The 13,319-nt window shown below is 35.7% G+C and overlaps 1 protein-coding gene across 16 annotated transcripts in view; it reads right to left on the bottom strand.

The window, feature by feature from the left end:
* The window catches only part of LOC139965637 (uncharacterized), a 106,266-nt gene that overhangs the window by 26,948 nt on the left and 65,999 nt on the right, over nucleotides 1-13,319 (bottom strand). For 10 of the 16 annotated variants that reach the window (XM_071968214.1, XM_071968213.1, XM_071968223.1 and 7 more), the window contains 11 exons: nucleotides 13,021-13,269; nucleotides 12,276-12,524; nucleotides 9,589-9,837; nucleotides 8,402-8,650; nucleotides 7,962-8,210; nucleotides 7,321-7,572; nucleotides 6,575-6,823; nucleotides 5,091-5,339; nucleotides 4,656-4,904; nucleotides 4,015-4,266; nucleotides 3,264-3,512 (listed from right to left, as the gene is read on the bottom strand). In XM_071968214.1, coding sequence (XP_071824315.1) covers nucleotides 3,264-3,512; nucleotides 4,015-4,266; nucleotides 4,656-4,904; nucleotides 5,091-5,339; nucleotides 6,575-6,823; nucleotides 7,321-7,572; nucleotides 7,962-8,210; nucleotides 8,402-8,650; nucleotides 9,589-9,837; nucleotides 12,276-12,524; nucleotides 13,021-13,269 — 2,745 coding nt within the window. The remainder of the gene's footprint in view (nucleotides 1-3,263; nucleotides 3,513-4,014; nucleotides 4,267-4,655; nucleotides 4,905-5,090; nucleotides 5,340-6,574; nucleotides 6,824-7,320; nucleotides 7,573-7,961; nucleotides 8,211-8,401; nucleotides 8,651-9,588; nucleotides 9,838-12,275; nucleotides 12,525-13,020; nucleotides 13,270-13,319) is intronic. The other 6 variants (XM_071968215.1, XM_071968212.1, XM_071968216.1 and 3 more) reach the window with 5 other exon arrangements.

The raw sequence follows: 13,319 nt of genomic DNA on the forward strand, positions 1-13,319 counted from the left end.
ATGTTTTAGTTTAATATGAGTTAGTTTTGCTGCCCCCTCTTTTTGTGGTAATAACCATCACATTTCAGGGCATTTTAATTTGTAACAGTAAACAATGGTGACATGTGCTCCTCTTTAAGTTATGTTGCTGTGCTCACTTGCATTTCAAAACCAGAAAGTCAAGAGGAGGCATTGTGATTCCTCACCTTTGCAGTTTATATATATGGAATCACCTGATAGCAATACAGCAACTAAGGAAAATGTGTCCTAAAGTCAAGTACCAAAAAATCAGAATAGTTCCAGATAACTTGACCCAAATGAAAATTTTATGACAGCAAGATCATTACCTGGGACTTACAGTAGGTTCCAGAAATGTTCACCAATATAGGGTAACATCTTCAAGTAGCTCCAAGTGTGAAATGTGGCAAATCGTTAATTCAAGCAAAATATGAATTTTCCAAAGAACCCCAAACAACCAACCCCTTCTCAAAACAGATAAAAAAGTAAACCATTGTGACCTGTGCAACTTTGTCGAGGAAGGTATTTTAATCTGTGGGTATTTGTTTTGCTTAAATGCAGACAGTACACATTAAGGGTAATCAGTCTCCCAACTACAATTTTTACCAACTCTGTAGTTGGGTAAGTTATTTAACTTCATTTTGCTCACTGATCACCTCAAATGGCATTTGGCCTCTGTAGAAACAGAAGGGTTCTTCTACTCAATAAGATGGGTCTACATACCAAGTATATAGTAAATCCAAGCTTTCCTTTTTAAGTTAGAGTGTATATAAAGTGCATCCATGTACTTCATATGGAGATCATCCAACTTCTGCTCTGTGAATTAACATTCTTACAAGGTTTTTGGACATTGACCTCTGTTGACCTCATATGACATTTGAACTCACAGACAGCAATGAGTTCTTCTACCCAATATTGTGCATCCACCTACTAAATATGAAGTTCATCCACTTGTTTTGAGTTATCGTGTTTTGACCTATCGGAAAACATACTCAGAACACTATACCAGACCCTGGTTGTCCCGCATCTCACTTATTGTTCCATTATTTGGTCTGGTACATACAACACCAACCTTAACAATCTTATAATACTCCAAAAGGCAGCCATTCGCCACATAACACATTCAGCCCCACGTGAGCACACCAGTCCCCTATTTAAGAAACTCAACTTACTAAAAGTGCACGATCTCATTAAAGTTAAGCTTGCATTATTTGCCTACAAGACCTGGAATGGATTACTACCAGCTGCCTTTGACAATTTTTTAACCAGTAACAGAGATGTACATAATCATAACACGAGGCATGCTAATCATGCCCACTATAATCTCTACAATACCACCATTGGAACTTTAAGCCTACAAAACCGTGCAACAAAAACATGGAATCTTCTAATGAACGATTTAAAGAGTAAAAAGTCAGTCACATCCTTTAAGAAGTGGTTTTGTAAGGAAATAATAGCTAGTTACTGACTAAAACTAAATTATACCTGTATGTAATTACTATATATATATATATATATATTGAACATTTAATTTGTACTTATATCTATGTATGTATTCATACACATATATATATTTTGTTTTTTCTTTTCTTTTCTTTTCTTTCTTCAGGGAGTCTTCCACATTGTTAAGCTTTTAAGCTTTATGGAAGACTTCCTCCACTTTGTACTTTTGTGGCAAACAAATAAATAAATAAATAAATAAATAATCAAGTAGAACACCGTTGAACGTTGAGTATTAACATGTTATCTTTTATTGTGTAACATAGTCATGCTGAACAGGCATAGGTGTAGGAGCCCAATTTGATTTGGGGGGCTGTAAAGACTTGCCCGAAAATATAACCAAAATTTTTCGCACGCTCCGGGTGCATTCAACAAGTTAATGTGCATATCACATAGGCAATCATCGGTTATTACATCATATGCCAGTAACATACAATCATATTCCATGTTATTACCTTCCATTTTGGTTATAATTATTGGGGAAGTCGTTACAACAATATTGATAATAACAATATAAGTTTAACCATTGAAAAACACATTGCAAATTATTCTTCTTTCAGTAGGTGCCCGAAAAATTCTCGGCATATTGCCCAAATTTTGCACCAAAAAATTTCAAAACACTGCAAATTATCCTTCTCTCAGTAGGTGCCCGAAAAATTCTCAGCATATTGCACGAATTTTCACCCAAAAAATTCAAAACACATTGCAATTTCTTCTTCTTTCAGCAGGTACCCGAAAAATTCTCACCATATTGCCCGAATTTTCACCAAAAATTTTGGTTGTTGGGGCTGCAGCCCCCCGCCTCCTACGCCTATGTGTACAGGACAGATATTGGACAACATGTCCAAGATTACGTGTTGACAGATGTATGTTGAAATGTACTCATAGTTTTGGCAACTGGTGACCTCAACATGACCTCTCCCAATATCTCAGCTGAGAACTCAACATAAGCGGCTATATATAACAAGTATGAAGTTCATGCAAGCTATGCCCAATGAGTCATCATATTTACAGGCCAAGTGTAGTACATGTATACATATGCACAGACTTGCAGCCAAAACATGTGATCACCTTGTATATTCCTTCTGCATTCAGCAAAGGAATCAAAATTGTCATCTTGCACAAATTCTTCTTTTGATATCACTTTAATTTATGCTTGACAATATAAGACCCAGTAGGCTGAATAAATACTGTAACTGTTTATTAACTGATTTTAGAAATTGGAAAGAGAAATTTTGTAAAGACCAAGGCAATCATACAACACACTACAGGTATAAATAAGACTTTTCACAACTAATTGCAAACCTCCAGTCCTGAAATCTCCAAATAATCCTGATTCTCATTGAGACAATCTACAGGCCATACAAACGTCTGTAAAAAATTACGATAAACTGTTCTTTGGCTAAAGTAGTGCACAGAGTCCGGTCAGCCTTTCAAAAGTTGGATACATGAATACCATCTTTCTAAACACATGTATGGCAACATTTTAACAGTTAACATAAGTAATGGAAAGAAAGAACAAATTAGTGTCAATTTCAATCTGCATTTCATGTCTCAAGTGTATTTATTCCATCTCCATGTCAATAGTAGTTAACAGGCTTTTAGGTCTAGCAAACAGCACAATCTTACACTTCCTTCATTAAATATATCTATTCAATGCCCTTACTCAACCAATGTCATCAAACTGTTCCTAACAACATATCTGAATGAGTACACATACTTTACACTTTGTCATTTCTGCATTGAGGAAGCATAGTTTTACTTACCCTCCACTACTATGATATCAAAAACACAATCCGCTGTGTTTCCATTTGGATCTGCAAAGATGTAAGTCACTGTTGTTGTTCCTGTTTGAAAGAACTGTCCGGGTCTTCGTGTAGCTGACAGAACTGATGCTGTTCCCGAATTGTCTGTAGCCGTTGGCTCTGTAAACTGTACAACAACACCGAAGCTATTTAGCGGTATCTCTCGTGTAATATCATTGATGCAGCTGACCACAGGTGGTATATTGTCCACTGAGGATGAGAAAAGAGTAAAATGAAGGATTTTTTGTGTGTATGCAAATAGTACTTTATTACTAAATTTGTAATACAGTGAGATATAAATAAAGGTGGCATTTTTTAATATAAAATAGCTTCTCTTTATGAATTGAGCTTGAAAAATTCAATGGATAGAGACCAAAAGCCAAAATGGATAGAACATTTTAATAATTGCTTGAAAACATATACATAGAAGACCCAGAAGGCTGAAAACTACCCAAATTTATTAACTGAATTTACAAATCATAAACATGCCACAAAGTAGACTATTATTACTCTGTTTAATTGTCACAAAAATTAATTACAAGAATAAAAGTTTTACTACATCTTCGATGCACAATTATTTGAACAATTTCACAAGCCTGTACTTGCTTGCAACCATAGCATAGCTCTATAGTTCAAAGCTAGTAGTACAAACTGGATAAGGGTGTCAGTTGTATTCATTACATAGAGAAAAGACAACAAAGCTATGACATACCTTCAGTAACGATGATGTTAAATGAACATTCAGCTGTATTTCCTGATAGATCTGCAAACACATATGTTACTTGTGTGGTTCCACTCTGGAAGAATTGTCCAGGAGTATGTGTTCTTGATTGGACATTTGCAGTCCCAGAGTTATCAGTAGCAGTAGGTTCACGGAATTGAACCGTGGTGCCAAATCCATTCAGAGGTATGGTCTCAGTTACATCTAGTCCTACACAAGCTATCACTGGTGGTACTTGGTCGACTGAAGATTTCAAAGTTGAAATTTTTAATCAAATTCCCAGCTAAACTTTGAAACTATTTTTGCTAAGAGCATATATTTACAAAGAGCGCCAATTGTAATATTTCATCAAGAATTTGCTTCAAGTTGACTTTGAAAGAGGAAGGAAATTGTCAATTCAAAAACAGTTTAAACTAAAATTACAGCATAAATAAATGATGAAATCAACTTAGATTTGGCTGATACAAAAACTAACAAAGTTTGCAAGCTGTTAAACTACTTCAGACAAACTGATGATGCTTTGTTCAAAATCATTACCATCTACTATATCAGCAACACAATCATTGAGTGTGATTTGTATTGTGGACCTGCAAAGCTTAGCTTTTAAATTATTCGTATGTAAAAAGACTTACTTTCAGTGACAATGACCCTGAATGTACATTCAGCAGTGTTTCCAGCAGGATCAACAAAGATATAATTTACTTGTGTTACTCCTGAACTAAAGAAGGTTCCTGGATTGTGGGTTCTTTGCTGAAGTGAAACAACTCCAGAGTCATCTGTTGCTGTTGGCTCAGTATAGAAGACGAGTCTTCCTCCTGTTCCTAATGCTGTTGTTTCAGTCACATCTGGAATACAGCTCACAACCGGTGGGACATTGTCCTCTAAAATATGGAAAGACAAAATGTTGTTTTGGAGATTGCAGATGTCTAGCTTTGATTTCAAGTAGAGTTATCAGTATAATGTTACTCACATTGATCTTGTCATTTATTAGCACAACGTTACCCATAAAGGTGTGTTTCTCTGTCAACAGCTTTACATCTTAAGCTATTACATGATAGTACACATACCTGGAGTAACTGTGACAGTAAAAATGCAAAATGCTGTTTGTCCACTTGGGTCAACAAAGATGTATGTCACTTGTGTTGTTCCTGGGCTGAAAAAGTCTCCAGGTGCATGACTTCTAGACTGAAGAGAAACAACTCCTGAGTTATCAGCAGCTGTTGGCTCTGTCCAAGACACAGTGATACCAGTGCTGTCAATTGTCACTATTCTTGTGATGTCTTGTATGCAGGTAACATCAGGTGGTGTATCATCAACTGAAAAGATCAAAGGAAGAGTCTAAAAGCTAACGGAACTGGCTTGAACTATTAAAAGTCATTTCAAACTTTCAGAATTAATGATATTTCTTTAAGTAGCTAATGCCAGGGCCAGAAGTAAAAACAGTCACAAATTGTGACAGTATTCTGATATATTTAACAAACTCATGTCAAAGTGCTGAAATGATGATTCTCAGCAATTATCTGTTTTCATAGCATACCAATGCTAAACACCAATATTTCCTAGGTGAATCCCAATGAATTCTGATAGAAAGAACGGCTTTGATTACCCCAAATGCTCAGAATAATGTGATTATTAACTGCTTCAAAATAACCACAAGGTTATTAAATGTAAGATATATCAGCTTACTTATATCCATTGTCACAACTTTAAGCTATGCATAGCATCAAGTGATATTTGCAGTTGCTAACTGATATGCATAGTTTTTACCGCCATAACTTATAGTCAACTATCTATGAAAACAGTTCTCACACTACTTCAGAAATGTTGATCAAATAGTTGAATGTAATCAACACTTTTCTGTCTGTTATTGTTACAAATGATAAATTTGACCTTTCTGATTCCAATGATGTACTAAGTTAACAGAATCATGAACAGAATTTTGTTTTCTCCTCACCTTTCTGTCTTTGTCCTTCTCTAGTTTATTCCCTACCTCCTTCCCTTAATCTTCTCTTTGTCCCTCTACTGTTTATCTCCTACCTCTCCTCTTCCCCTGTTGGTTTCCTTCTTCCTTCTCTCCTACTTTGTCTACTAATCCCCTAACATCTATCTCTTTGTGTTCACTATGCTCACTAACCTGTTTGTATTCTGTGGGTGTTTTTGTCGCTTCTGTTACTGTTACTTGTCATTTAGCCTCTGAAGAAGATCCTGCTAGGATCGAAACGTCAGGCCAACTTACTTTTACAGAATCATGTATAGTTAGAGAACCATTTAATATCTTTAGCTGCATCATCAAAGCTGGCATCTGTCAAGATTACTAAACTGTTTCTTAAGCAAATTACATGTTTGCTTGGTATAAATACTTTAACTGGTTCTTAGAACAAACAAACAGGAAGATCATACACTTCATTCATTAAACACTTCCATGTCCTGTCTTTACTCCACCAAAGCCATGCCATAAGTCAACAAACTTTCCTAACCACAACTTGGAATGAATATACATCTGTTACACTATGTAATATCAATATTGACGAACAAGCACAGGTTAACTTACTCTCCACTACTATGATATCAAAAACACAATCAGCTGTGTTCCCACTTGGATCTGCAAAAATGTAAGTCACTGTTGTTGTTCCTGTCTGAAAGAACTGTCCAGGTCTTCGTGTAGCTGACAGAACTGATGCTGTTCCCGAATTGTCTGTAGCTGTTGGCTCTGTAAACTGTACAACAACACCGAAGCTATTTAGCGGTATCTCTCGTGTAATATCATTGATGCAGCTGACCACAGGTGGTATATTGTCCACTGAGGATGAGAAAAGAGTAAAATGAAGGTTTTTTTGTGTGTATGCAAATAGTACTTTATTACTAAATTTGTAATACAGTGAGATATAAATAAAGGTGGCATTTTTTAATATAAAATAGCTTCTCTTTCTGAATTGAGCTTGAAAAATTCAATGGATAGACCAAAAGCCAAAAATGGATAGAACATTTTATTTATTGCTTGAAAACATATACATAGAAGACCCAGAGGGCTGAAAATTAACCAAATTTATTAACTGAATTTAAAAATCATAAACATGCCACAAAGTAGACTATTAATACTCTGTTAAATTGTTACAACAAATAATTACAAGAAAGAAAGATAAACTACATCTTCCATGCACAATTGAACAATTTCACAAGCCTCTACTTGCTTGCAACCATAGCATAGCTCTATAGTTCAAAGCTACTAGTACACACTCTATAAGGGTGACAGTTGTATTCATTACATAGAGAAAAGGCAACAAAGCTATGACATACCTTCAGTAATGATGATGTTAAATGAACATTCAGCTGTATTTCCTGATGGATCTATAAACACATATGTTACTTGTGTGGTTCCACTCTGGAAGAATTGTCCAGGAGTATGTGTTCTTGATTGGACATTTGCAGTCCCAGAGTTATCAGTAGCAGTAGGCTCACTGAATTGGACCGTGGTGCCAAATCCATTCAGAGGTATGGTCTCTGTTACATCTAGTCCTACACAAGCTATCACTGGTGGTACTTGGTCGACTGAAGATTTCAAAGTTGAAATTTTTAATCAAATTCCCAGCTAAACTTTAAAACTATTTTTGCTAAGAGCATATATTTACAAAGAGCGCCAATTGTAATATTTCATCAAGAATTTGCTTCGAGTTGACTTTGAAAGAGGAAGGAAATTGTCAATTCAAAAACAGTTTAAACTGAACAAACAGCGTAAATAAATGATGAAATCAACTTAGATTTGGCTGATACAAAAACTAACAAAGTTTGCAAGCTGTTAAACTACTTCAGACAAACTGATAATGCTTTGTTCAAAATCATTACCATCTACTATATCAGCAACACAATCATTGAGTGTGATTTGTATTGTGGAGCAATAAGGCTTAGCTTTTAAATTATTTGTATTTAAAAAGACTTACTTTCAGTGACAATGACCCTGAATGTACATTCAGCAGTGTTTCCAGCAGGATCAACAAAGATATAAGTTACTTGTGTTACTCCTGAACTAAAGAAGGTTCCTGGACCGTGAGTTCTTTGCTGAAGTGAAACAACTCCAGAATCATCGGTTGCTGTTGGCTCAGTATAGAAGACGAGTCTTCCTCCTGTGCCGAATGCTGTTGTTTCAGTCACATCTGGAATACAGCTCACAACCGGTAGGACATTGTCCTCTAAAATATGGAAAGACAAAATGTTGTTTCGGAGACTGCAGATGTCTAGCTTTGATTTCAAGTAGAGTTATCAGTGTAATGTTACTCACATGACATTGATCTTGTCATTTATTAGCACAATGTTACCCATAAAGGTGTGTTTCTCTGTCAACAGCTTTAAATCTTTAGCTATTACATGATTGTACACATACCTGGAGTAACTGTGACAGTAAAAATGCAAAATGCTCTTTGTCCACTTGGGTCAACAAAGATGTATGTCACTTGTGTTGTTCCTGGGCTGAAAAAGTCTCCAGGTGCATGACTTCTAGACTGAAGAGAAACAACTCCTGAGTTATCAGTAGCTGTTGGCTCTGTCCAAGACACAGTGGTACCAGTGCTGTCAATTGTCACTATTCTTGTGATGTCTTGTATGCAGGTAACATCAGGTGGTGTATCATCAACTGAAAAGATCAAAGGAAGAGTCTAAAAGCTAATGGAACTGGCTTGAACTATTAAAAGTCATTTCAAACTTTCAGAATTAATGATTTTTCTTTAAGTGGCTAATGCCAGGGCCTAATAAGGAACAGTCACAAATTGTGACAGTATTCTAATATTTTGAACAAACTCATGTCAAAGTTTTGAAATGATGATTCTCAGCAATTATCTGTTTTGATAGCAAAACTAGGTTTCATAGCATACCAATGCTAAACACCAATATTTCCTAGGTGTATCCCAATGAGTTCTGACAGAAAAAGGGCTGTTATTACCCCAAATGCTCAGAATTATAATTGATCTGGTGAAACTATATAGAAATGTCAATGTGATTATTAGCTGCTTCAAAATAAACCACGAGGGTATTTAAAAGTAAGAGGTATCAGCTTACTTATATCCATTGTCACAACTTTAAGCTATGCATAGAATCAAGTGATATTTGCAGTTGCTAACTGATATGCACAGTGTTTACCGCCATAACTTATAGTCAACTGTCTATGAAAACAGTTCTTACATTCAGATATGTTGATCAAATAGTTGAATGTAATCAACACTTTTCTGTCTGTTATAATTACAAATGATAATTTTGACCTTTCTGATACCAATGATTTACTAAGTTAACGCAATCATGCATAGTTCGAGAACCATTTATTATCTTTAGCTGCATCATCACAGCTGACAACTGTCAAGATTAAAAATGTTTCTTAATCAAATTTAACTACAGGAATGCTTGGTATAAATACTTAAAATAGTTCTAAAAACAAATAAACAAGAAAATTTTACACTTCCTTCATTAAACACTTCTATGTCCTGTCTTTACTCCATCAAAGTCATGCCATAAGACTTCAAAACTTTTCCTTACCAAAAATTGGAATGAATAAACTGTATTTAAATCAGTTTTACTTACTGGCTATCACAGTCACTGGAAATGAGCATGTTCCTATGTTACCAGCAGCATCTGCATATCTGTAGGTGACTGTTGTAGTTCCAATAGAGAAGCTTTGCCCAGACGTGTGCGATTGACTTTGTAAGACCACTGGTACATTAAGGTCGAATGTAACTGGCGCAGACCAAGTCACAATGACAGCTGGTGTACCAATCTCAATTTCAATGTCAATAGGCGTAGGGCAGGTTACTTGTGGAGGTGTATTGTCCACTGTTTAAGGGAGTAATGAAAACATGCACATGGCAACGTAATTAGGTAAAAATATAAGGGAAAAGAACAAAAGCTAAACAAAGCCTGTAGCATTTGCATTGCTTCCAATCAGCTCACTAAAGTTAATGAGAGTTTTGTCTATTTTCTCTTTCATCAAAAAGTTTAGCATTGATTGGTATGCAAAGTATGCTAGACTAGGTGGACATTTACATTAAGAGCATGGCAAGTCTAGACTATGTGTGAACAGATTGGTACAAAAACTAGCAAACTTCCTGAGATGTAAACTGTCTATAATGACATTCTACCAACAGAACTAGCAATAGAGGCAATTCCAAGGTACTTTGCAATAAAATGTTCATTGTTTTCATTCAACCTAGATGTTTTAGTTTAATATGAGTTGCTGCCCCTTCTTTTTGTGGTAATAACCCTCACGTTTCAGGGCTTTTACTTTGTAACAGTAAACAATGGTGACATGTGCTCCTCTTTAAGTTATGTTGCTGTGCTCACTTGCATTTCAAAACCAGAAAGTCAAGAGGAGGCATTGTGATTCCTCACCTTTGCAGTTTATATATATGGAATCACCTGATAGCAATACAGCAACTAAGGAAAATGTGTCCTAAAGTCAAGTACCAAAAAATCAGAATAGTTCCAGATAACTTGACCCAAATGAAAATTTTATGACAGCAAGATCATTAACTGGGACTTACAGTAGGTTCCAGAAATGTTCACCAATATAGGGTAACATCTTCAAGTAGCTCCAAGTGTGAAATGTGGCAAATCGTTAATTCAAGCAAAATATGAATTTTCCAAAGAACCCCAAACAACCAACCCCTTCTCAAAACAGATAAAAAAGTAAACCATTGTGACCTGTGCAACTTTGTCGAGGAAGGTATTTTAATCTGTGGGTATTTGTTTTGCTTAAATGCAGACAGTACACATTAAGGGTAATCAGTCTCCCAACTACAATTTTTACCAACTCTGTAGTTGGGTAAGTTATTTAACTTCATTTTGCTCACTGATCACCTCAAATGGCATTTGGCCTCTGTAGAAACAGAAGGGTTCTTCTACTCAATAAGATGGGTCTACATACCAAGTATATAGTAAATCCAAGCTTTCCTTTTTAAGTTAGAGTGTATATAAAGTGCATCCATGTACTTCATATGGAGATCATCCAACTTCTGCTCTGTGAATTAACATTCTTACAAGGTTTTTGGACATTGACCTCTGTTGACCTCATATGACATTTGAACTCACAGACAGCAATGAGTTCTTCTACCTCAAATGGCATTTGGCCTCTGTAGAAACAGAAGGGTTCTTCTACTCAATAAGATGGGTCTACATACCAAGTATATAGTAAATCCAAGCTTTCCTTTTTAAGTTAGAGTGCATATAAAGTGCATCCATGTACTTCATATGGAGATCATCCAACTTCTGCTCTGTGAGTTAACATTCTTACAAGGTTTTTGGACATTGACCTCTGTTGACCTCATATGACATTTGAACTCACAGACAGCAATGAGTTCTTCTACCCAATATTGTGCATCCACCTACTAAATATGAAGTTCATCCACTTGTTTTGAGTTATCGTGTTTTGACCTTAACAGAAACAATAGGGTTCTTCTACCAAATAAGGTGCATCTATGCACCATGTATGGAGTTCATCCAACTTCTGCTTTGTGAGGTAACATGTTTTACATAAGTTTTTGACTTGACCTCTGTTGAACTCTGACCTTAACAGAAAACAATAGGGTTCTTCTACCCAATAAGGTGCATCCACATACTAAATATTGAGGTTCACCAACCATATATACTTTCTGAAACAATCATTTCAAATAGTTACCTGTATGAAACAGAAATATGAAAAGCCCATGCAATCATTTCAGAAGTTAACAGCTAAACCAAAATCATACACTTGCAAAGGTGAATCTAGAGTGTGAATGTTTGACTTCAAGGAAAAGATTTAACAACTGAGAGGATCAAACAGTTTCTCTAGAGATTGTAATTGCATCAATTTATAAAATGAGCATGGTTGGTAACTATCAAAGGTTCATACATACTTATCATGTGAAGCTGACTGAAGAAAAATCTTTGTTTTATTGTATTTCTTGGTGTTGGCCACCACTAATTAATTTTGGTACAAAAGGTACTTCATATGAAACATATGTTCAACTAAGGCAAATCACAGCTAACAATGCTAAGACATGTACATCAATTTGGACCTTGAAAACAGGAAGAAATAACTGCCTGGGAAGCAATGATCATCACTTTAATGAAAACAAATGATCATTTGTTGAAAAAGCAATATCACTGATGATTTATTCATGAACTAAGATTAAGTCACTATTCTTTTTGCCCCCAGCATCCTCTTTTAAAAAACATTATGTTTTCAACTTGATCATAAGACAGACATAAGGGAAGGTACATAATGAAAATCTTACCTGTACTAACGATCACATTGAATGTACAATCAGCTGTATTTCCACTGCCATCTCTATAGATGTACATAACTTGTGTTTCTCCCACAGGGAACATTGAATTGGAAAAATGACTTTGTGTTACAAGTTCCACAACCCCAGAGTCATCTGTGGCAACAGGAGCTGTCCATGTAGCAGTGCCACGAGATAGGCCAAGTTCAACAGTCACACGGACATCTGGAGGGCAGATGACCTGAGGTGGTTGGTCATCCACTGCAAACCAAAATGAACAGTAACCAAAATCACATCTGATTTTGACCTTATACTTATACATACATACTTATACATTCAGATATGTTGATCAAATAGTTGAATGTAATCAACACTTTTCTGTCTGTTATAATTACAAATGATAATTTTGACCTTTCTGAAACCAATGATGTACTAAGTTAACGGAATCATGTATAGTAAGAGAACCATTTATTATCTTTAGCTGCATCATCAGAGCTGACAACTGTCAAGATTAAAAATGTTTCTTAAGCAAATTTAACTACAGGAATGCTTGGTATAAATACTTAAACTAGTTCTAAAAAACAAATAAACAAGAAAATTTTACACTTCATTCATAAAACACTTCTATGTCCTGTCTTTACTCCATCAAAGTCATGCCATAAGGCTTCAAAACTTTTCCTAACCACAAATTGGAATGAATAGACATCTGTTACACTATGTAATATTAATATTGACAAACAAGCACAGGTTAACTTACCCTCCACTACACTGATATCAAAAACACAATCAGCTGTGTTCCCACTTGGATCTGCAAAGATGTAAGTCACTGTTGTTGTTCCTGTCTGAAAGAACTGTCCAGGTCTTTGTGTAGCTGACAGAACTGATGCTGTTCCTGAATTGTCTGTAGCTGTTGGCTCTGTAAACTGTACAACAACACCGAAGCTATTTAGCGGTATCTCTCGTGTAATATCATTGATGCAGCTGACCACAGGTGGTATATTGTCCACTGAGGAAAAAGAAACATTATAAAGTCAAATATTAAGGTCACCGGTTCTT

The sequence above is a fragment of the Apostichopus japonicus genome, chromosome 3 (genome assembly GCF_037975245.1).
Source record: "Apostichopus japonicus isolate 1M-3 chromosome 3, ASM3797524v1, whole genome shotgun sequence".
Taxonomy (NCBI): Eukaryota; Metazoa; Echinodermata; class Holothuroidea; order Aspidochirotida; family Stichopodidae; genus Apostichopus; species Apostichopus japonicus.